Below are 23,443 nucleotides of genomic sequence, written 5' to 3' on the forward strand. Positions count from 1 at the left end.
TATGTTGGTCACCAAACCATCATCGTGTCCTTTTGGAAGCATGGAGTGTAAGGAATACCAGAAGAGCCCAGTTCTTCTAGGGGCCACTTTAGCAAAGCAGTGTGGCCTGCTGCCAAGCCTGGGCATGCAAGCAATTTGCATGCAAGCAATTTAAAAAGAACAGGTGGTAGATGCATTTATTTAACTGCATTTCTAAACTGCCCTCCCCTATAAACAGGGCTCGGGGTGGTGTATATCAAAGGCATTTACAATTCCACAGTTTTTAGAAACATAATTTGACACCATTTAGATTATGTGAAAGATCTGACACCCTGGAGCAAGGCATAGCAGACACTACATATCTGAAGAATTGCAATTGCACACAAAAGCTGATACCCAGAATTAAACTTTGTTGGCCTTAACGTGCTCCTGGATTCACTTTGTTCAGTAGACGCTATTGACCTTGATAAACCAGTAGTATGACTTGGCAACATCCCATGCTCAATTGGCACATATGTTTTTCTCATTCACCTGCCTCTGGACCGAGCAACGAGAGGGATGCAAGCAGCATCACATCAGGGGCTAACAGTTCCTAACTCCTCTTTGGATGACAATTCCTTCCCCTTCCCCTGTATCCTTAATGGCTGCCTGCAGCCAAAAGGGACGTGTTCAGATACAAGAATGGACATTGAATTATTCAGTACTGAACGCTTACAGTTGGAGAAGCACATGTGCATAAAATGGTATCCCACTCTCTCCATCAACCTGATACTGCGTTATATGAAATTATCCTGTTTATAACAGGGCTAGGAGGGAACCTAAATAGATCCATAACCAGTGAGTATGCCTGATTTATTTCCCACTACCACCTTGAATTACTAAATCTGAAATTCAGCACCCCTATACTCAGTGTGGCATATGAGGTTCAATGTGGTCAACTGCAAAGTAATGTACACTGGGGCCAAAAATCCTAACTATAAATACTTGTTAATGGGGTCCAAACAGGCAGAGACTGCCCAAGAGAGAGATCTTGGAGTCATGGTAGATAACTCGCTGAAAAGGTCGAAACTGTGTGTGACTGCAATAAAAAAGGCCAATGTCATGCTGGGAATTATTAGGAAGGGAATTGAAAACAAATCAGCCAGTATCATAATGCCCCTGCATAAATCAATGGTGTGGCCTAATTTGGAATACTGTGTACAATTCCGGTCACCGCACCTAAAAAAGATATGATAGCATTGGAAAAAGTGCAGAAAAGGGCAACTAGAACGAATAAAGGATTGGAACATTTTCGCTATGAAGAAAGATTAAAAAGCTTGGTGCTCTTTAACTTGGAGAAATGACAATTGAGGGGTGACATGATAGAGGTTTACAAGATTATGCATGGAATAGAGAAGGAAGAGAAAGAAGTACTTTTCTCCCTTTCTCACAATACAAGAAGTTGTGGGCCCTCAATGAAATTGCTGAGCAGTCAGGTTAGAATGGATAAAAGGGAGTACTTCTTCACCCAAAGAATGATTAACATATGGAATTCACTGCTACAAGAGGTGGTGGCAGCTACAAGCATAGATGGCTTCAAGAGGGGAATGGAAAAACATCTGGAGCAGAGGTCCATCAGTGGCTATTAGCCATAAGGAATAGATGGAACCGTCTGGGGCAAATATTCTTGGTGCCTTGGGGGTGGGCAGGGGGAGGGCTTCTAGTGTCCTGGCCCCACTTGTGGATCTCCTGATGGCACCTAGTTTTTTGGCCACTGTGTGATAGTGTTGGACTGGATGGGCCATTGGCCTGATCCAATGGCATCTCTTATGTTCTTATACTTACAGTTTGTTCCTTCTTCTTTCTAAGGGAAATCTTGTGCACAAAAGGCCTTTTATTTATTTATTTATTTATTGCACTTGTATCCCGCCCTCCCCAAATGGGCTCAGGGCAGCTAACAACAGTCACAATGCGATGACAGATTCACATCATAACAATAAAACATCATTAAAACATTAAAATATTAAAACAGTTTAAATACAGTTCAGATGGCGTTCTGTCTGTTTTGCATCTACTTTTCTGACTGAAGTCTCGTGAATAAACAATTTTATTAGTAACATATGGTAGTAGAACTATAACTACAACTTATAAAAAGCTTAATATATATTAAGAAAAAGACCATCATTCTACCCCACATCTTACTTTCTCCCACCCCTCCCCCAATTACTTGACCCCCGCCAGTGTTATTTTCTTTAAAAAAACAGATATTAAAGGTACCCTTAACTATCAAGAAAAAAAAACGAAACAAAAAAGAAACATAGGGAAGAAGAACCCCCTTCAAGAATTGTATTGTTATCTTAAAAATCTTAATCCTCAAAAATTGTCCAATGTCCTTTTATTTTCCACTCTTTCTCTACATATCTTCTGAATTTCTTCCACTCTTGGTTAAAAAGTTCTAAATCACAGTCTCTTAATTTTCTTGTTAATTTGTCCATTTCACTCCATGACATAACTTTCATAATCCAGTCCCATTTTTCTGGTATTTTTTCTTGCTTCCACAACTGCGCATACAATGTCCTAGCAGCTGAGAGCAAGTACCATATTAATGTTCTATCTTCTTTTGGAAATTTTTCCATTTGTAATCCCAGCAGAAAAGTCTCTGCCTCTTTATTGAATTCATATCCCAGGATCTTAGATATCTCTTGTTGAATCATTTGCCAAAACATTTTAGCTCTTTCACAAGTCCACCACATATGGTAGAAAGAACCTTCATGCTTTTTACATTTCCAGCACCTATCTGGCATCTTATTGTTCATCTTTGCTAATTTTTTTGGAGTCATATACCATCTATACATCATCTTAAAACAGTTCTCTTTAATACTATGACATGTTGCGAGTTTCATGGAATTTTTCCACAGATATTCCCAAGATTCCATCTTTATTTCTTTATTTACATTAATTGCCCATTTTATCATTTGAGATTTCACTACTTCATCTTCTGTAGCCCATTGTACAAGTAATTTGTACACTTTTGAAATTAATTTCTCATTATCTCCAAGCAGAACTCTTTCCATTTCTGTTTGTTCTTTCCTTATTCCTTCAGCTTTGATATCATTCTCCATTTTTTTGGCATATAGCGAGTTGACTCTATACATGTGATCATACATGCTTTTAGTCTTATCAGGGTCTTCTTCTAAGAATTCTGCGATTATGTTTGTTATATATCCTTTCAAATCATCATTCTCTTCCTCAGGTACTCCTCTCAAACGTAGCTGATTTTCCATTAATTTGCAGTCGTGAATCGTCACTTTTTCTTGTACTTTCAGCAAGGTGGTATCATGTATTTTAACTTTCTCCTCCACCTCCTGTACTTTCTTGTCTATTTTCCCAATTTGGTTTTTGAGGTCATCCACTTCTTTTTTAATCACTGTAGTAAGTTCTTCCTTCAACTCTTCCATCATTTTCTTAACTCCTTTCATAATCCTGGCTTCCATAGCCTCCATTTGGTCTTGCATTTTATCTAATGAAAGGGCTCTTGTTCGGGGCTGCCTGGGCTCTGACATTTAAGCAAAGAGCAAGGGGGATGCAATTAAAATACCAAAAATTTCCGTCGCACAATTTGCAAGTTTGACTACCAAGTTCAGAAGGTCTAAATTTTCTCTCTCAATTAAACTTTGTTCTGTTTTCTTCTGAGCTTCCCAGGCCCAGATATCAATTTTTGAAGAATTTTTCCCCTTTAAAAAAATGACGAAATTTTTGACCTCACCAATTTAAAATCTGACAGTCAGGTTCAATAGAGCAGGGCTTGCCCTTTCCAGCAAGCCCAATTTCGCTGGTTTCTGAGCCCCCAAAGCAAAGATATTTAACAAAAAAGTCTTTAAAAAATCCAAAATGGCGGCCGCGATTTTTTCTCCTTTTATAGATTTTTTTTTCCCCTTTTAAAATCACCCCAGGAGCCCACCAATAATGTAGTCAATAGTTCTTATCTTCTTACCCTTTTCCCTGTCGTTTCTGTCACTTTTTAAAGTCCCAAGTCTTTTTAAAACGATGTTTTAAATTGGACCTCCCAGCAATGGCTGCCGATGTTTCTCTATGATGTAGAGTAGGCTTTTTTCTTTACTGCTTCCTGTCTCTGTCACCTTCAACCTTATAGATTGCTTGACGCACTTCCTGTCTTGCTCAGTAGAGTTAAAGGACTGTTCCAGTATATTCCTGCGCAGTATGGTTGTTTACATTCCACAAATCGTAAGTAGACACAACAATGATTTCTCTTCAATTTTTAGCAGTTTTTAACACTGTCTTTTATGTCAAAATAGTCCAAACTTCACCCTTCCCTTCTTCTACTTGCAAGTTTTATATTTTCCCCTTATTTCCACCTTTAAAACGTCTCTTTAGTCTGTAAATAGCTCCGGAGTGAAAGAAGAGTTTCTGTACCTTTTTTCCTCTATTTATCCAAGTTCCACTGGTCTTCCAAGACTTTAGTTGTTTAAAAATGTCCCAGAAGGTTAGGATCGTGACGAGCTTATGCCAAATCCATGGCTCTGAGAGATCTTGCAGACGATAATTTTGCAAACTTCTGAGACTCCTCAAAGCCTCAAAGGACCCTTCTCCAAAGCTCCTTTTCAGCCAAGGTAAATCTCTTCTAAAGTTTTTAGTGCAAGTCTTGGACCTTTCTCTCACTGAGAAAGGTAGGCAGTGGGCTTTGGTTTGCCCTCCACTACCCCGAACAAGACCTTCAGCTTGCTCCCGTTACGAGAGACAACTCAGCTCGCCATTTTCCTCCCCGGAAGTCATTTCTGACTGAAGTCTCAAAAGAATGGGATTAATATCAATAATTGGATAAAGGAAGCATCATGTTTATGGGATCTTTGTTGTACAATTATAGAAATGAACATTAACAAATCAATGAATATCAAATCAGGAGAATCTTATATTTACTGGAACAAGGAAGATTTAGTAAATATACCACTGGATCTGTGCAAAGCAAATTGCACTTTTTTAATCTGAAGTGTTTTTGATGGTAATCTGATTACCTCTACTCTAGCTGTGGTTCAGAAAATATAACTTTAATTCCAATCCTGTTCCTGTGGTACATTTTCTATTGACCCTTACACCCATATTTACCAGTAGATTCAAGGAACTTTGCTACATTATCTGCTTTTTCTTAAACTAATTCTGAATCAGTCATAACAGGGTCAATTGCCTTTTTAGCACAGAAGACCTTAAATAAAAGGACTTAATATGCTCTGCTAGTCCTGGATGTCAATGGAAATATTCCCATTTAGGTCATTGGACCAATTTCATTTGGGTCTTTAACTCAAATGTAACCTAAGTGTTATATTAGATGCTAGTTATATTACCTATACAATCAGAAGATTAGGCTGTTGTTGCAAGACAATCTTCATTCCCTAAAATAACCTAATAACAATCATGCAATTTTCGCATTCCCTTTACTGTTCTAAACCCAGAAAACTTTGCCATGCAAATTCCTACTGATGAAGAACTCAAAGCTATTAAAAGTAGGAAACTTGCATTGTGTGTGTACATGTACATATATGTACAAGAATTCTATACCTCTGTTTATTAGGTACCAGTTTTGATGCTATTACAGCTGCCTATAAAATACACAAAGAAATGTTACCATATTCTGAAGAAGAGGAGGAGATTGGATTTATACCCCATCCTTTACTTGGAGTTTCAGAGTGGCTTACAGTCATCATCCCCTCCCCACAACAAACACCCTGTGAGGTAGGTGGGGCTGAGAGAGCTCTTTCAAGAACTACTCTTGAAAGAACAGCTCTGCTGAGAGCTTGTGGCTGACCCAAGGTCACCCAGCTCGCTGTATGTGGAGGAGTGAGGAATCAAACCCGGTTCTCCAGATCAGAGTCCACACTCCTAACCACTACATCAAACTTAACTACGACAGACCCCAGTAATTTCGCAACTCACAGGAAGATTTTCCCACCAAAACCTTTTAGTTCCTTCAATAACTGAGTTGCCCCCAAGTAGCATTTATTTCTTTTCTTTGACTTAAAGGACCAAACAGGTCCTTTATACCTTATACCAAACAGGCATAAGAAAAGGCCTGCATGGTTAACAAACAAAGTAATGGAAGCTGTAAAAGCTAAGAAGGACTCCTTTAAGCGGTGGAAAACCAGTCCAAGTGAGATTAGTAAAAGGGAACACAGGCTGTGGCAAATCAAATGCAAGACTGTGATCAGGCAGGCAAAAAGGGACTATGAGGAGCATATTGCAAAAAACATAAAGACCAACAATAAAACTTTCTTCAAATATATTAGTAGGAAACCAGCCAGGGAGGCAGTGGGGCCCTTGGATGACCATGGGGTAAAAGGATTACTGAAGGAGGATAGGGAAATGGCTGAGAAGCTAACTGAATTTTTTGCCTCCGTCTTCACTGTGGAAGATAAGAACTTTTTGCCCGCCCCAGAACCACTAATTTTGGAAGGGGTATTGAAAGACCTGAGTCAGATTGAGGTGACAAAAGAGGAGGTCCTACAACTGATAGACAAATTAAAAACTAATAAGTCACCGGGTCCGGATGGCATACATCTGAGAGTTCTGAAAGAACTCAAAGTTGAACTTGTGGATCTTCTAACAAAAATCTGTAATCTTTCATTGAAATCTGCCTCCGTTCCTGAGGACTGGAAGGTAGCAAATGTCACCCCCATCTTTAAAAAAGGTTCCAGAGGAGACCCGGGAAATTACAGGCCAGTCAGTCTGACTTCAATACCGGGAAAGTTGGTAGAAACCATTATCAAGGACAGAATGAGTAGGCACATTGATGAACACGGGTTATTGAGGAAGACTCAGCATGGGTTCTGCAAGGGAAGATCTTGCCTCACTAACCTGTTACATTTCTTTGAGGGGGTGAACAAACATGTGGACAAAGAAGACCCAATAGATGTTGTTTACCTTGACTTCCAGAAAGCTTTTGATAAAGTTCCTCATCAAAGGCTCCTTAGAAAGCTTGAGAGTCATGGAGTAAAAGGACAGGTCCTCTTGTGGATCAAAAACTGGCTGAGTAATAGGAAGCAGAGAGTGAGTATAAATGGGCAGTCTTCGCAGTGGAGGACGGTGAGCAGTGGGGTGCCGCAGGGCTCGGTACTGGGTCCCATGCTCTTTAACTTGTTCATAAATGATTTAGAGTTGGGAGTGAGCAGTGAAGTGGCCAAGTTTGCGGATGACACTAAATTGTTCAGGGTGGTGAGAACCAGAGAGGATTGTGAGGAACTCCAAAGGGATCTGTTGAGGCTGGGTGAGTGGGCGTCAACGTGGCAGATGCGGTTCAATGTGGCCAAGTGCAAAGTAATGCACATTGGGGCCAAGAATCCCAGCTACAAATACAAGTTGATGGGGTGTGAACTGGCAGAGACTGACCAAGAGAGAGATCTTGGGGTCGTGGTAGATAACTCACTGAAAATGTCAAGACAGTGTGCGTTTGCAATAAAAAAGGCCAACGCCATGCTGGGAATTATTAGGAAGGGAATTGAAAACAAATCAGCCAGTATCATAATGCCCCTGTATAAATCGATGGTGCGGTCTCATTTGGAGTACTGTGTGCAGTTCTGGTCGCCGCACCTCAAAAAGGATATTATAGCATTGGAGAAAGTCCAGAGAAGGGCAACTAGAATGATTAAAGGGCTGGAGCACTTTCCCTATGAAGAAAGGTTGAAACGCTTGGGACTCTTTAGCTTGGAGAAACGTTGACTGCGGGGTGACATGATAGAGGTTTACAAGATAATGCATGGGATGGAGAAAGTAGAGAAAGAAGTACTTTTCTCCCTTTCTCACAATACAAGAACTCGTGGGCATTCGATGAAATTGCTGAGCAGACAGGTTAAAACGGATAAAAGGAAGTACTTCTTCACCCAAAGGGTGATTAACATGTGGAATTCACTGCCACAGGAGGTGGTGGCGGCCACAAGTATAGCCACCTTCAAGAAGGGTTTAGATAAATATATGGAGTGCAGGTCCATCAGTGGCTATAAGCCACAGTGTATGTGTGTATATAAATTTTTTTGCCACTGTGTGACACAGAGTGTTGGACTTGATGGGCCGTCAGCCTGATCCAACATGGCTTCTCTTATGTTCTTATGTTCAAACTGTCCCACCCTGATACAGCAGAGGAACTTGAGGGAAATGCAAGAACTGTTTTGTTTTTAAATCCTTTTAAAATGGCACTTGGGGCAGAGTAACTGTATCTTGGAGAACTCAAGGACTAGAAACTCTGAATTAAAACTTTTTCCTGTTTACAGAATTGAAATCTTAAAACATAAAAGAGAATGCTGTTGTAGCTTCTTTTCAGAGGTTTCTAGTTCCTTTCAGTAAGCTGTACTTTTCCTAATTTACTTCAGCAATAAAACAAGAGCATAATACCGTTCCCTGGAGAAAAACTTTCTTAGGTTTTTGAGATTTCTCCCTTTAGAAAATTACAGCTTTCTACTAACTCTTGTCTAAAGCTTATTCCCCTTTACCCTAGTCCCAGTTCTCCTCAGAGTACAATCCCTTTTTACTGGTAGGGATTATTCTTCCTGTTTTCAAGAAGCAATAACCCTTTACTATTTGGCTTGACTGTGAGTTACTGCTTGACAACCCATTCACTCCAGCCAAATCTCTCTTCCAGTAACTGTTGTCTGTGTAAAGCAGTACTGTTTTTTTTAGCTTTCCGGACTCAGGATCACAATTTAGTAGTTCTAATTCTGTAAGGACAAAGGAGTCTCTTTTCTTCTATCTGTAGAAGAACCTTTCTGACTAACCCTGTCAGAATACTGACTCGTTATCCCTTCCTTTGTCTGAAGCCATCTTTTTGGCTTGCTCACTCCAGACACAAAGACCAGGGACCCTTTTCCCTCCAGAACAACTTTTGTTAAATTTGCTATCAGCTGATGCTGGCCAATCAGAGAGCTCAAGGAGCAGCCAACCTCACAAGCTCTCCACACTAGGCAGGTTAACTCTGTCCTGATCTAACAGTCGCTCTGAAATAGAAAAAAATTAAATAATTAAATAAATTTTAAAATCTGCTGTTCTGTGCAATCTGTCACAAGACCCAATGTGGTATAGAACATCACACTAAGATCTGGGAAGCCCATGTTTGAATTCATACTCTACCTTGCTGGGTGATCTTCAGCCTGATTTACCTTCTAGGGTGTTTTGAGAATAAAATGAAGAGGAGAATGAGCCCTTTTAAGTCTCCACTGAGGGAAAAGTTGGATTATAAATGAAGTAAATTAATAAAACAGCAGGTGATTTTTAACCACCTTTGTAAGGAAGATAAGGCCACATCTATAATACCGTCTCTCTTTGTAATGCAAGTTTCCAAAAGTATTTTCCATCCTAACAACTCTAGTGGTGTAGTTGTCCTGGACACTCTCACAGCAGTACACAATGGCTCAAGTACAGCCTAAATGCCATACGAAGATCAACAGCCAGAGTGGCAAGAGAAGGCTACAGAGTACCAACAACATACAGGGATACATATCTAGAATCTGTCTCAAAAATTGAATGTAGGGAAATAAGCAACTTATTGTTTTATCAGTCAAGGTTTTGCTTTATGCTTCACCTCCCAGTACAAATATCAGTACATTAAAGGAAGAAAATTCCAACTACTTTTCTGCAGCCAAAGCTTCTAGAGATACAACTTGTGTGTCACTAAGAGCTACCAAACTATACATTATGAGTAGCTCTTAAGGCCCAGCAGGGAGGTGGGCTTCCTACCTTCTCTAGCAGCTAGTGCTCAGGGGCTGGAGCAACTCCCAGACTGTCAGCAAGGTTTTGTACCCAAACTGGTATTATTTTTGGGAAGGGGATATAATCAAATATTGTAGGTAGTCTTTTCAGGTTAATACAGTATACTTCTCGTACCTAACTTACATGACAACAGATGAAAAATGCATGTTAAACAGCTCTAATATTTTTTATCTGCACCTTAAACTTCAGTTCTTACAATGAGCCAAGCATTACTAGCTATGGTATTATATTCAGTGGTGAAGTACAGAATTATGTCACATCGGAGTTAAGAAAGAAGTTTTCCCCTCAATCCAACTTTAAAAAAACAGAGATGTGGGTGAATTTGAGTAACATGAGTGACATATGCTGATAAAAATTATTGCATCTTATGCCAGAATGACCAGAAAGCTCTTTCACAACATAAAGATTATTCTTTAAAAACTTGTAAGCACACATTTTATTTGAAAGAATCAGTCCATGAACAGCCATTCTCTTCTAGTAACATCTCCAAATACCTGACCAGTAGGGTACACAATTGACTTCTTACTCAAGATGACCCAAATGTGCTTTGTTCATTTGTTACTGCAAAGAAAGAACAATTCTTCTCCCTTCAGATTGCTCTGGAACAAGCTGGCAGATACATTTTGACATCCAGTAACGTTATAAACACAAGGCATTTCTTTCTTTGCTCATTTATTATTACAGATGTTTTGTGCAAATCTTCTTCCAACTTGCTACCTGTCTCAACAACCACTTCTGACACTAGCTTCAGTTTGGAGCTGTGCTTTGTCTGTCTCCAGAGGTGGTTCCCTTGGATCTGATTGTTCCTGTGCGCAGGATTTGATAGCATGGAGGGCATAGTTAATGCTAGTGCTTTTAATCCAGCTCCAGGATCCAAAGAGAGGGTTGTACAGCATTCCTTTCACTGTCTTGACTAAAAAACCATCTGCAAGAGGAGGGAGACAAGCAACCATTGTCAGAGGGCTTAACTGTAATCATCTGCAAACTCCCTGCAGCCTTGACTGGGAAGAATTGTCAGCTTGCCCTTTCCCAGCTGATAACTTGTTAACACTATGGGTCACAGAGAGCTATCAAGCCATTCAAGATCAGCACTTCCTGCATAAAGTATACCACTCAAAATTGTATACAGTTAATACTGTACGATTAGTGTAGTGGCCAGTATCCATATCCTGTGCTGTCCAAGCTGTACTGGTTGCCCCTGGAATACCGGATCAGGTTCAACGTCTTGATATTGACCTTTAATGCCCTTAACAGTCAGGGACCTAGGTATCTCTGGGACCACCTCTCCTGGTATATCCCAAAGAGAGCACTGCACTCAGTTGATCAAAATCTGTTGGTGGTCTCTGACCAAAGAGATGTCTGGCTGTCCTCAAGCAGAGCCAGGACATTTTTTTACCCTGGCTCCAACCTGGTGGACCCCTGCCAAACAACATCCATACACTTCAGGAACTGAAGTTCCACAGGCACCAAAATGTAGAAACTACCACCCCAGGAAGATTAGTCTGTCTCCATTTATTGTCTCCAACCCATGGGTGACAACTTTACTCTGTCCAAACCATTCTGCTCTTTAAATTTACAGGATAACTGTCAGCAATGCATTTTCCTGATGACATCTCTATTATGTCAAGGTCATTGGCAGCTAGCTATATTTGATGAAGAGCTGTAGTTGCGTTGCATCTCTTGGGATTTAATACTTACTTGATTCTAGGATCCGCTCCAGCTCTTCAGGAGCTATGAATTTCTCCCACTCGTGGGTGCCTGCCGGAACAATGCCCAATACTTTCTCAGCAACCACAATGCCCAAGATGTAAGACAACTGTGATTTGTTGATTGTAGTTATGCATATAGAGCCTTCTGGCTAAATAAATAAAATACAGTTTTGTCAACAAGTCATGTATACAGAAAACAAAACTGGTAGCATCCTTTATGATAAAACATTTTAAAATATATTTGCATGGGTCTATGCAAAAGTGTGCCATTGTGGGAAACAGAATGGCTTGGAAAACACTCTAGAAAGAACATTTCATACAACATGCTATGCATTCAGGTTAACTGTCATGATTCTTCCCAATTGGTCATCACACTCCTAAGCAGTTTATTCACTGTGTCTCTTACTATTTTCATTTTGTGTTTATAATCCCTCATTATAACCTTACTACAAAGGCATTCAGAGAAATATTCTTGACAGCTGCCTGGCAACTCTGGAATTCCCTTTCCCTGGGGACTGTCCAAAGTCCAAGGCTTGTTTTGGGAGACAGTTAGATCTTTTAATTCACATTGGTTCAGGAACAAGACGACAAAGTTTTTGTAGGTTCAAAATATATGTAATGTATGATATGTGTGTATGTGGAGGGGGGGTTAATGATAATACATTACTGCCTGCCATAAACACTTGAGATCAATTTTTTAAATGTATCCACTTTATTTCCATTCTGTCATTAAGCATTTGCCATACCTCAGTTAACTGACCACCCAATATGTTACCAGTCAAATATTGTCAAATGTTTTATTAAGACAATAATGCCACTATGTAAATGGCAGCTTATATTTTTATTTCACTGTGATGAAAGGGCAGGAACAAGGACTGTTTGCCCCCTAGTTTGCTGCATTCAGGGGAAAACCTAGCAGCATAGGAAAGCTATGGCCACTCAGAACCATAGCCAGGATTTCAAGTATTGTGGGGCACACAGCAGGATTTTTTGTTTGGGGGGGCAGGGGGCCACCCTTCCCCAGACTTCCCCCAGAATCCTTGCCTGGCGCTGTGGCTGCATGGCCCAGGCTCAAGGAGAGCCTCCGTCAAGCTAGGGCGTGACTCTGCACCGATGCACATGTAAAGAAGGCAACAGCTGGGTTGTCTCTTATAGGTATGCAAGGCGAGACTCCTCTGCGAGGTCAGCCTGGCATCCCCTCATTGCCTGCCCACAAACCTGGCTCCAGCTCCTCACCACCCAGGCTGGTTGCCCTTCCCATCTAAGCTCCATGGTCACCTCCCCTCCCCACCACCCTGGGCTTCTCTCTAGGAGCAAGCCTGAGGCTGGGAGAGGAGAGCCTCTTGGCTGCAGCAGGCAGTGCAAAGTATGAGAAAGTGGAGGTGGCTGTAAGTGGAGGAGCCAGGTGCTTTCTATGTGCTTTCTAGAGGGTAAGGGTGGCGGGGCCAGGACTGCATAAGCCCCACTATTGTTACAGGTGTGTGGCCACTTATTTGTCACCTACTGCCATTGCAGGTATATCCAAACAGAAACATAAGAAGCCATTACCACTTCCTGTATCATTTTAGAAACTAGTTTCATTGTTGGAACAACAGTTAAATCGCTTTATTTTTGTAAATAGTATAACCATCAAACTGTTGATGATCACACTACTTTGTTGTTCTAATAAAGTTCAACACTTAACATACTTTACTATTTGCTAGTATTTGGCTGGTTAATTGACCGTTTAAAAAAAAATTATTGTCAAATGTTGAACCCTAATCTTAGTCCTACCATTTCTGGTCCAACATTTCCTACACCAAAAAATGCACATGTTTATTTATTAGTATGATAAGAACCATTCAGTCAATCAGCAAACTATGAAGGATCCATGACAGTTTTTTTTAAGCTAGACAGAACCTGTTTCTACAATTAGCTACAATAAGTTCAATAACATGTTTCTACAATAAGCAGCTTGATTGTCCATTGCACTTTAGCTTAGGGGTATGTATCCCTAACCATCCATGGACTTCGTAAAGTGTCATTTTTTTGCTTCTCCCTTCTGATATAGTCTGTAGAAAACTCTCAGGAACAGCAGCGGGCTAACTGGAGGTCTACCATAGAAAGAGGGAATCTATGGGAATACCGGACTTTCCTTCCACCAACAGTAGTGTCATTCTGTTCAAGAAACTGTGTGTATGGAAACAAGCAAGTACGTTTGATCATCTTTTTTTTTTTTTGCTTTAATTGTGTTTTCTTAGGAACTCACTTTTAACACTTCACTGCAGCACCTGATAAACATTTCCACATCAGCCACATGTTCTACTACTTCAGAAGCTACAATGATGTCAAAGGTTTCCGAAGTCTCTCCCACAAAATCTTCTAGTGAACAGGGTTTATACTGTATTTTCTTGGCTAGGACTGGATCAAATGATTTATGCAGTTCCGCTGTTTTGATGTTGTCTTCCAAAGGATCAATGCCAGTAACTGAAGCTCCCAATCTTCCTAGGGGCTAGCACCACAAACATGTTATTCCTTGCTATGTGAATGAAAGTCACTCTTACTTCAACCAACTAAGTGAGCAAACAACTCAGGCAAACTTCAGCATCTTTCTCCAACTTAAAGAATCACCACCAATCTCACAATTTTTAATCTGCAGCTTCTCTTTTTAGATTGATCAAGGAGATAAATACAAAGACAATATTCAACATACTGTGCCTAATACATTAGTTTTTAAAAAGTACGATCTACACCTGTCATCTGTAGTCTTATCACTTATTTGGCAGCACATGTCCTTGTTTCTGAGATAATCTTGCCTGATTCCATGAATATTATTTTTGATTCCATGAATTTATTTTTTTTAAAGACAAACCATGTGTTTTTAATTTCTACCCAATACAGCTAACAGTGTATGTTCATTTAAGATTTCCCCAATTAAAAATTATAACAATTTACCAACCAACGTTTGCCCTGAAACAAAAACCAAGGCTCACATGAAGTATATGCCCCCATACCAAATGTTAGTTCCCCCTCCCCCTGCAAACATATTTATTTTCAGTTGCAGTGGTTTAATATCCTAAAAACAGTTAAAGAACATTTTTCCTAGAGTAATTTCTGGCACTATTAAATACATTAATCTTGAAATTACAAATTAAAAAAAACACAGTGTTATGTGAGGTCATGGGAGAAGTAAATAAACATTATTCTTAACACCAGGGTTTGATTCAAATGAAGGTTAGAGACAGAATTCATCACCAATATGGTCATCTTTACCTCAGTCAACAGTCCACCACCACAACCAATATCCAGGATCTTCATGCCAGACAGAGGGCTTCCCAAAGGATAATCATTTCTCATATTGAGAACAATATCTCTTACACAAAATACAAAAGAATGCTTTCGTTAAACTTAATTAGGAGAGTTAACTAATAATAAGCTTACCAAAAACTTAGTAAATTGACTTTTCTTTAAGAAAAATTGAACAAATTTCAAGAGCTTACCAAGCACAAATAACTAATTGTTGTTAGGCAGTAAGATACTCCTAATTTTTCATTTTTAACATTCTGTTGCACCAGAGTCAATACAACTGCAAAACCCAGTAAGTAACTTGCACTCCCACTGATCAAAATAGGTTTGAGCTGGTCAACTCAAGCAGTACTTGTTTGTAAAAGCTTACAGCCCGATTATAGTTAACTTTTTTTTTTTTGCTTCTGCCTATTTTTAGATTTCTGGAAAAAATGTCAAAATGGACATGATTCCAAAATTTTACCGAATAAATGGAACTCTAATATCATTCATGGAATGAAGGGCTGAATATTCTCCATGCTCATCCCACCATTTGTGTGCCAAGAGCTGGAATTTCTTCATCTCCTTAGGATCCACTGTTGTGTGAGAAGTGCTGAATGGCTGGCCTGTGAAGGATCTAAACAACCAAAGGAGGAAGAAACACAATGGAAATCAACTATCTGAGTTTGAAGTACAAAGGGAACTTTTTTTTGTAAAAGGAAAAAAAGCAAATCTAGTATTTCTTTGATGCTAGTGATATGCTGGGTAAGGGAGCTAAATTCAACATATTCTGAATTCAAATTCTTGGTCACACCCAAGACTACCTTGCTCCATGCTCTGGGTGTAACTTATTAATTGATCAATATGTGGGAAAATGCTGATGCAGTCAGAGCTTTTTTGTATTAGGGAAGAAGTGACACATTTCCAATATTATGGATTTGGTGGGAAAAGAAGATAGCACTAAACACAATAGAGAGTGCTAGATCTGGTGGAAAAAGTAGATAGTACACAACATTAAAACTTTGAGACACCCAGAAGACACAGGACAAAATAAATTACTTCTGCACACAAGATACAACTAACTTACTGAATTTTTAGTTGGAAAGGATGATATAGCAACCAAGTTGATGGGGTGTGAACTGGTGGAGACTGACCAAGAGAGAGATCTTGGGGTTGTGGTAGAAAACTCACTGAAAATGTTGAAACAGTGTGCAACTGCAATAAGAAAGGCCAACACTATGCTGGGGATAATTAGGAAGGGAATTGAAAACAAATCAGCCAGTATCATAATGCCCCTGAATAAATTGATGGTGCAGCCTCATTTGGAATACTGTGCACAATTCTGGTTCACCACACCTCAAGAAAGATATAGTATTGGAAAAAGTCCAGAAAAGGGCAACTAGAATGATTAAAGGGTTGGAACACTTTCCCTATGGAAAGGTTAAAGCGCTTGGGGTCCTTAGTTTGGAGAAATGTTGACTGGGGAGTGATATGATAGAGGTTTACAAGATTATGCATGGGACAGAGAAGGTAGAAAAATAAGTATTTCTCTCCCTTTCTCAGAATACAAGAACTTGTAGGCACTCAATTAAATTCCTGAGCAGTTGGGTTAGAACAGATAAAAGGAAATCATCCAAAGGATGGTTAAGACATGGAATTCACTGCCACAGGAGGTGGCGGCGGCTACAAGCATAGACGGCTTCAAGAGGGGATTGGATAAACATATGGAGCAGAGGTTCATTAGCGTTTATTAGCAACAGGGTATTGATGGAACTCTCTATCCGGGGCAGTGATGTTCTGTATTCTTGGTGCTTTGAGGGGGCAATAGTGGGAGGGCTTCTAATGTCCTGGCCCCATTGATGGATCTCCTGATGGTACCTAGTTTTTTAGTCACTGTGTGACACAGTGTGTTGGACTGAATGGGCCATTGGCCTGATCCATCATGGCTTCTCTTATGTCCTCTTGTGTTCTCACTTAAAGCAGAACAGAGAGGCATGGAGAATAGGTCTGTTACAGGGTACTATCCACACTGACTAACCACATGTGTCAACAGCCAACTCTAAATAATACCAGTTAGTTGACAATAAACAATAGGCTATTCTATTCAAGATTCTGCAGCATGTATCTGGCTGGCTGGACTCACTATCTATACACATCAGTTCAATTACATCCAATGCATGTATGCAACATGTAATCCACAACTAGGGGCTAAAAATTCTGCTGCCATATTGTACTTAAATTTTACTTAATTTACCCAATATATCAATTGATTTTTTTAGAATACAAGAATTTGCAGCAGTCCACTCTTATTATGTCAGTATACAAGATATTAACAAAGAAATGTAAGCGCTGCAACAACAATAGAGTTACACACAAACACAGCACTGTGCTTACATCACAGAGAATTAAAAAACCACTATTAAAATATTACATGATATTATAGACTAGATCTGGCATCAGGGGCTGGTATTCCTGGATGCTTGCCAAGGGCCCAAGAGGACCCACATCAATTGCTGCTTGCTCACTCTCAAGCCCCTACCTTCTGTGACTGTAGAAGGAGCACTCCCCTCACCAGATGTATGGAGGGCAGGCAGTGGTGTCTAGACTGCTAATTATTTGTTCACCTCTGCCATCTGAGCAGCAACATTTGCCATTTGCCTGATGAGACTAGTTGGTGATCAGACTAGCAGGTGGAAGCAAGCGGGAAACACCACCTGCCTTCCATTTGACAGATGAAAACAACACGTAGTGGGGGGTGGGGGAGGGGAGAGAAAACTGGACACAAATTTCATGAAGGACCTTCCATCACTTGGGACTCCCTTCACTATAGTTTGTAGGTCTCATGCAAAATAAGTAACATTACATTATTATCCTACTTACTAGGAAGTCTATTAAAAGCTAAATCAGAGCACCAATTTTCAGCTATCAATGCTCAGAACATGGTAGTCATGTTGAACATTTCTGTCATTTAAAAATCATTCAGTTATCAGTAATAGCAATGCTTACATTTTGTTCCATGCTTCAGTCAAACTGGTATGTGCACTGTATGTTAGCTGAGTTTTACGTTTCTTAAACAAGCCTCCTTGAGCTATTTGAAGAGGCAGAATACAGTGGTTACCTGAATAAAGCAAAAAAGATATATTAAAATAATAAGCTTTGTAACCAGCTTTTCAGACCACCAATCCTGAAGCTATTACAGAGCCGTTATACATTTCAATTAACCATAGGTTAACATCAATCTTTGACAAAATGGGTGACAACAACTTCATTACCCCATTCACACTAATGGAATAGCCACAAAAATGTGATACACTACAGCAATAAACACCAAGCTGTTTCCATGGTGTGTTTTGTATATTTTTGTAATTTGGGCAATTAGAGTTTGTACACTGTGACTGGCCTTTTCTGATAACGGAGGGGACTCATACAGTCTCCTTTGCTTTGGAGGAACCAGGTGTGTTTTAAACTGTGAACCTTCCTCTCAGTTACCAGATGTTTTTAGGGTAGCAAGTGTAAAGGCTACCGTGAAGTGAACAAGTAGAACATGAAAATCACTGAGGCAAAAAAGATCAGCAGCACAGGTCTCCAGCTAGCCAGAAAATAAACTGGGATGAGGCACATAAACTTAAACTAGTTATGGCTTCAGATTATGGTTTGAATTATCTCAAATGCTTGCAGACACAAATGCTTTCACTGACTAGCCACTAGGCTGGTTCCTCTCACACACAGAGGATTCCACCTTTCTAGGGTTGTCAAGTCTGTGTTGGAAAATACCTGGAGACTCTGGGGGTGGATCTGGAAGAGGGTGGGGTTTGGGGAGGGGAGGGGCCTCAGAATGGTACAATGCCATAGCAGAGCAGCCATTTTCTCCCAGGGAGCTGATCTCTGCCAGCTAAAGATCAGTTGTAAAAGTGGGAAATCTCCAAGCCCCACATGGTGGCTGGCGACCCTAAGAGTCAGACTAAATGGTACAAGGTCTGCTCGCTATCAGACACAGCCCTAACAATTAGGTGCTCTCTTCTTTCTCAAGAGGTTAAACGATCCTGCCACACCACTAGGCTAGAGCTAACCTTCCAGTTGTTTGCTCTTTCTGCTGAGCCAGACCTAAGTCATCACTGCTCTTTTGCTGGAGTCAGAATTGAACTCTCTTTGTGCTCTTCCTGAGGCAAACCTGAACTCTCCTGCTGTGGTTCCCTCCAGCATACTAGATCCCTTCTGAAAGGTGACTGGATGCTGGAGCAGGACTTCCATAGGCTCAGCTGAGAGGGGCTCTTTTTTCCCTTGAGGGGTAGGACAACTTCCTGTTTGTCACCCCCACTCCCAATTCAGACCCATTTGTTACAATATGTTTGAGGCACCACTTGCATACTTGTAAAATTACCTTGTCTGCACATAATCATAGCCCCACACAAGCTCCAGAGGTAATTTTGAGATACACTACTTTGGCTACCAAATGAAAAGGGAGTATTCACTGGAGAAGACCCTAATGCTGGGAAAGACAGAAGGCAAAAAAAGGGGACAGCAAAAGATGAGATGACTGGACAGCATTACTGATGTAACTAACTATGGAGGATGGTGGAAGAAAAGAAGGCCTGGCATGACTGGTCCATGGGGTCACAAAGAGTTGGACTTGACTGTGCGACTGAACAACAACAACAAATTCATTCATTTACACACATAATTGCAAAAGCACAGGTGTTACAAGCTTGATCATAACCCTATCACAATAGTTTGTGCAGAGGATAGTTACAGAGAGAAATATTAGCCCCCCCCTCCCAATAGTGGAAACACTATCTGCAATAATTGACCAAACTACTTGTAAGGGCAATTGTGAACACCCATCAAGAACAATTCATCAGCATTTTGAGTGCTGTGCTGCTTTTTGTTTGTTTGGAGTTTTTTTCTTAATCAACACAGCCAACCATTTATTTATTTACTTATATTATTTATAATTCCCCTTTCTCACTTGGACTCAAAAACAGATTACACAGAGTGAGTCAATACAATCAACAGGATGGGCAATTCAATAAACAATACAATAGGAGTAGGGTTGCAGAACCAATCAGAAATCTAAAAACAGAACTGAAGCAAAATATAAGTATTAAGCCGCCCTGAGCCTGCCTTGGTGGGGAGGGCGGGATATAAATAAAAAGTTATTATTATTATCAACATAACACATTAAATGATCCTACTTACAGTAATCCCACAGTAATTGTAGGATCCTACCTAAAGTAATCAATATACAGCGGTATAGACCACAGTGCTTACTCATTTATCCAAGTGACTTTGTGAATCATTAGTATGGTGCAACTCTATTGCCTGTGCATAACAGCCCTCTTGAATAATTCAGTTTTGCAAAGGTTGTGAAAAGTCAGAAGACCTCCTCAGGCAGGCCATTCCATAAGGTAGGGGCCACAAAAGAGAAGGTGCTTGTATAGGCAGTTGTTGATTTTGCCCATTTGCAGGTTGGTACTTGCAGAAGACCCTGCTGACGTGAGCAAAGCTGTCATGGTGGAGCATAGGGGGAAAGATGGTCTCACAGATATGATGGTCCAAGATTATGAAGGGCTTTGTACCTGATAGCCAGTACCTTAAATTAAGTCTGGTAACTGATGAGCAGCCAGCACATGACTGCAAATTGGGAGTAACATGTCTGTCATGTGTAGCTCCAATAACAGCTGAGTTAGTGTTCTGCAGCAATTGAAGTTTCCGAACTGATTTTGAAGGGAGACCAATGCACAGTACAATTACAGTAGTCTAGTCTCAATGTGGGTCCAGGTGGCCAGATCAGACCTATCAAGGTAAGGGGCTATCTTTTGGGCTAAGCTGAGTCGTTAGAAAGTCTTTTTTGGGAGCTGCATTAGCTTGCTTCTCTAGCAATAACGTTGGGTCCAGCCAGCAACGCAACAGGTATAACTCCCTAAGTCAGTGCAGGGTAGAAGTTACTTGACCTTCGACATGGCAGGCAGGCACCTTACCCACAACAGTAGCGACTTTCCGCAACAACCCGTTTTCTTCTATTAAACATTCCTTTGAGTGGGCGAGAAAAAGGCCTATCCTGGCCAGGCTGACAGAACAGCAGGGAGAAGCAATGTGATTGGGAGCGCGCTGGTTATATATGTAGCTTCCAGTGGCGCTGACAGCAAGCAACAAAAGACTAGCGCGTAACAGCGTTGTGGAGGTCATACAAAAGGAATCTCACCAAGCATTGCCTGAAGGCTCAAGCCGCGTCGACACACCGTTCGGCTTCCTGCCATCTCATTGCAAGAAACCCAGAACTGCCTTGTCTTATTCACTCAGCAAGTACCCCAACTTTCCATGCCTCCTCCTACCGCGCAAACTAGCCACACACGGCCGCAGCTCCTCCTTCCCTTCCCTTGACATTCCTCGTCACCAGCGGAGGCCAGCCTCCAGTTCCGTCAGTAAAGGAGCTCCGTCGCCGCCCTGTCCGCTGCCCTAAAAAATTCGATGCTCATCCTGTCAACCCTGCGGAAGAACTGACTGCAGATTTTTCTCGCGTCTCCCATTTCTCTCAGACTTCACTCTCGTTGAGAATAAACATCCTGAACAAGAATGGCATTTACTGCCGTTGGAGCTGGCCTTTTTCAGCCTTTGTCCTGCCCTTGGAACGATCTTTTGTCTACATTCCATTTCTCAAATCTCTGCTTTCTTACTATTTTTGTAAGCCCAGTACTGGTGCACTATTCATGGGGTGACTTGTTATTTGGCTCCTTGAGTCAGACTAATTTTGCACTAGACTTTTAATCCTGGTTTAGCCCCGTCCCCAAGCTGACATTATACACTAAAATCAAATTTAGTTTCTCTGATGCTAGGGTAAAATGTCACTTTGGGGACAGGGCTAAACCAGGATTAAAGGTCTAGTGTGAAATTTGTCTCAATGAGAAAGCCAGCTGGCTATGTATCATTTAAGCACTTTTTGGCGTATTTCCACATATTCTCTTTGTAACGTGTTGAAAACGTGGGCACAGGTGTAGTCAAACTAATATTTGTATAATTTTGAGTCCAGTGGCACCTTTAAGACCAACAAAGTTTATTCAAGGTATAAACTTTTGTGCCCAAGCAGTTTTAGATACTTAAATGGTGTGTGTGCACAGTTTATACCTTGAATAAAATTTTGCTAGTTTTAAAGGTGCCTCTGGACTCAAACTTTGTTCTGCGTCTTCAGACCAACACTGCTGAATCTAATATTTGTATATTAAGCACATATTCGATTTCCACTCAAAACCCAGGTATGTCTTAATGTATGCTACTAGGAATATGTGGCTAGGTTAATAGCCTGACTTTTAACCTCTTCCAGGCCAATAATTCCAAATGTGTCTACCCTCAAGCCATGTGAGTAGGCTCTGTTGGTTACTGTGTGTGTAAAGTAGGGTTGCCAGCCCCCAGGTGGTGGTTGGAGATCTATTACAACTGATTCCAGGTGACATCTGGAGAAAATCGCCAATTGGAAGGGTGGACTCTGGTTTTATACCGCATTGAACTTCCCTCCCCCTTCTACAAACTCTGCTCTCAGCTCCAGCCCCCAAATCTCCAGGTATTTATTTCCCAACTCAGAGCTGGTAACTCTAGTGTATAGTGGCTATTAGCCACTGTGTGTGTGTGTGTGTGTGTGTGTGTGTGTGTGTGTGTATATATATATATATATATATATAAATTTTTTGGCCACTGTGTGACAGAGTGCAGAGTGTTGGACTGGATGGGCCATTGGCCTGATCCAACATGGCTTCTCGTATGTTCTTATAGTCTCCAAGATCTAATGAGGTGAGGCTAGCCTGAGCTATCAAGTTTAGGACTGATGGTTATTGGGAAACCTTTTAATTCTACAATGGCTGTGAGGGTTTTTTTAGCAGCTTGCATGATATATTAACTCCTCAAAATGAAGTTATAAAAGTTTGAACATTCCTAATCCAAATACATGAAATATCCATGAAAAGTGTGAGGGGAAGCTGAATATTCTGTTGTGTAGCTTTAATATTGCATCATGAAGAAAAATCTCAACCTTGTATTTTGTCTGTTTTCTTTTGCTCATTTTTTGCCACTAAAACCAGAACCCTATGAACATTTCACTGGGAGCACTACCAGCTTTGTTTCAAAGTTCTGCAGTTCCAGTCTTATGAATTACTTATTAGATGGTTATTGTGTTCTAGGCCTTTAGTCTCAGTGAGAAAGGCAGACTGCAAGTAATGTAAACAAATACATTGGGAAATAAGGGGAACAAATAGTTCTGGTGGTACTCTTGGATTGAGTAACAGACTAAATTATACCCCCCCCACCCTGAGCAATGGCATCTTTCAAAACCAGGAAAATGACTTGGTAGGGGATAGCACACATACATACAACCTGGTTTCTGGAAGAAAATGTAATATTCCACCCCAGCCTTTAAGTTTGATTATGAGAATGTAGATTCCCATGCTTCATTTTCTTACTTAAGAACACATTCCTTAAAAAAAATGGGAGACAGTGTCCTTTATAGTATGCAGTTATATAATTAACTAAGAAATAATTGTAAAATTAGTGTACTGGCAAAGAAAGACTTGACTCATTTAAGCATGGGTAGCTTTGAAATGGTTACCTTTGCTATTCAAAATACACTCCAAATGGGGGTTTTACAGCTTTATAAAATAAAAAAAAATTAATACAAATGTCAACAGTTTAATTAGAATAGGCCCAATGTTCTTTTTGTGATGTAAGTGCCATATATACTACAAAGCAAAATCTATGAG

The 23,443-nt window shown here is 40.4% G+C and overlaps 1 protein-coding gene across 2 annotated transcripts; it reads right to left on the minus strand.

The window, feature by feature from the left end:
• Positions 1 to 10,132: 10,132 nt before the first annotated feature.
• Positions 10,133 to 21,120, minus strand: COQ3 (coenzyme Q3, methyltransferase). 2 transcript variants are annotated; one of them, XM_060237491.1, is made up of 7 exons: positions 20,902 to 21,120; positions 17,706 to 17,817; positions 15,184 to 15,336; positions 14,688 to 14,787; positions 13,684 to 13,926; positions 11,425 to 11,584; positions 10,133 to 10,651 (listed from the first exon to the last, which is right to left on the minus strand). In XM_060237491.1, exons 1-7 carry the CDS (start codon positions 20,954 to 20,956, stop codon positions 10,449 to 10,451), a joined length of 1,026 nt encoding a protein of 341 aa, XP_060093474.1. In that variant the 5' UTR covers positions 20,957 to 21,120; the 3' UTR covers positions 10,133 to 10,448. The 2 variants fall into 2 exon arrangements, with proteins under 2 accessions (XP_060093474.1, XP_060093476.1); XM_060237493.1 differs by lacking the exon at positions 15,184 to 15,336 and having other exon boundaries at positions 20,902 to 21,055.
• Positions 21,121 to 23,443: the final 2,323 nt, after the last annotated feature.

The sequence above is a fragment of the Heteronotia binoei genome, chromosome 1 (assembly GCF_032191835.1).
Source record: "Heteronotia binoei isolate CCM8104 ecotype False Entrance Well chromosome 1, APGP_CSIRO_Hbin_v1, whole genome shotgun sequence".
NCBI classification, from domain to species: Eukaryota; Metazoa; Chordata; class Lepidosauria; order Squamata; family Gekkonidae; genus Heteronotia; species Heteronotia binoei.

Bases quoted from the DNA above. Each gene is read 5' to 3' on its own strand.
- COQ3 (XM_060237491.1), bottom strand. From the start codon at position 20,956: ATGGCAGGAAGCCGAACGGTGTGTCGACGCGGCTTGAGCCTTCAGGCA. The intron at 17,818-20,901 runs GTGAGATTCCTT...TGCTTTATTCAG, and splicing joins GAGCCTTCAGGCAATGCTTG to GTAACCACTGTATTCTGCCT. The intron at 15,337-17,705 runs GTAAGCATTGCT...TTGGTTGTTTAG, and splicing joins ACTGAAGCATGGAACAAAAT to ATCCTTCACAGGCCAGCCAT.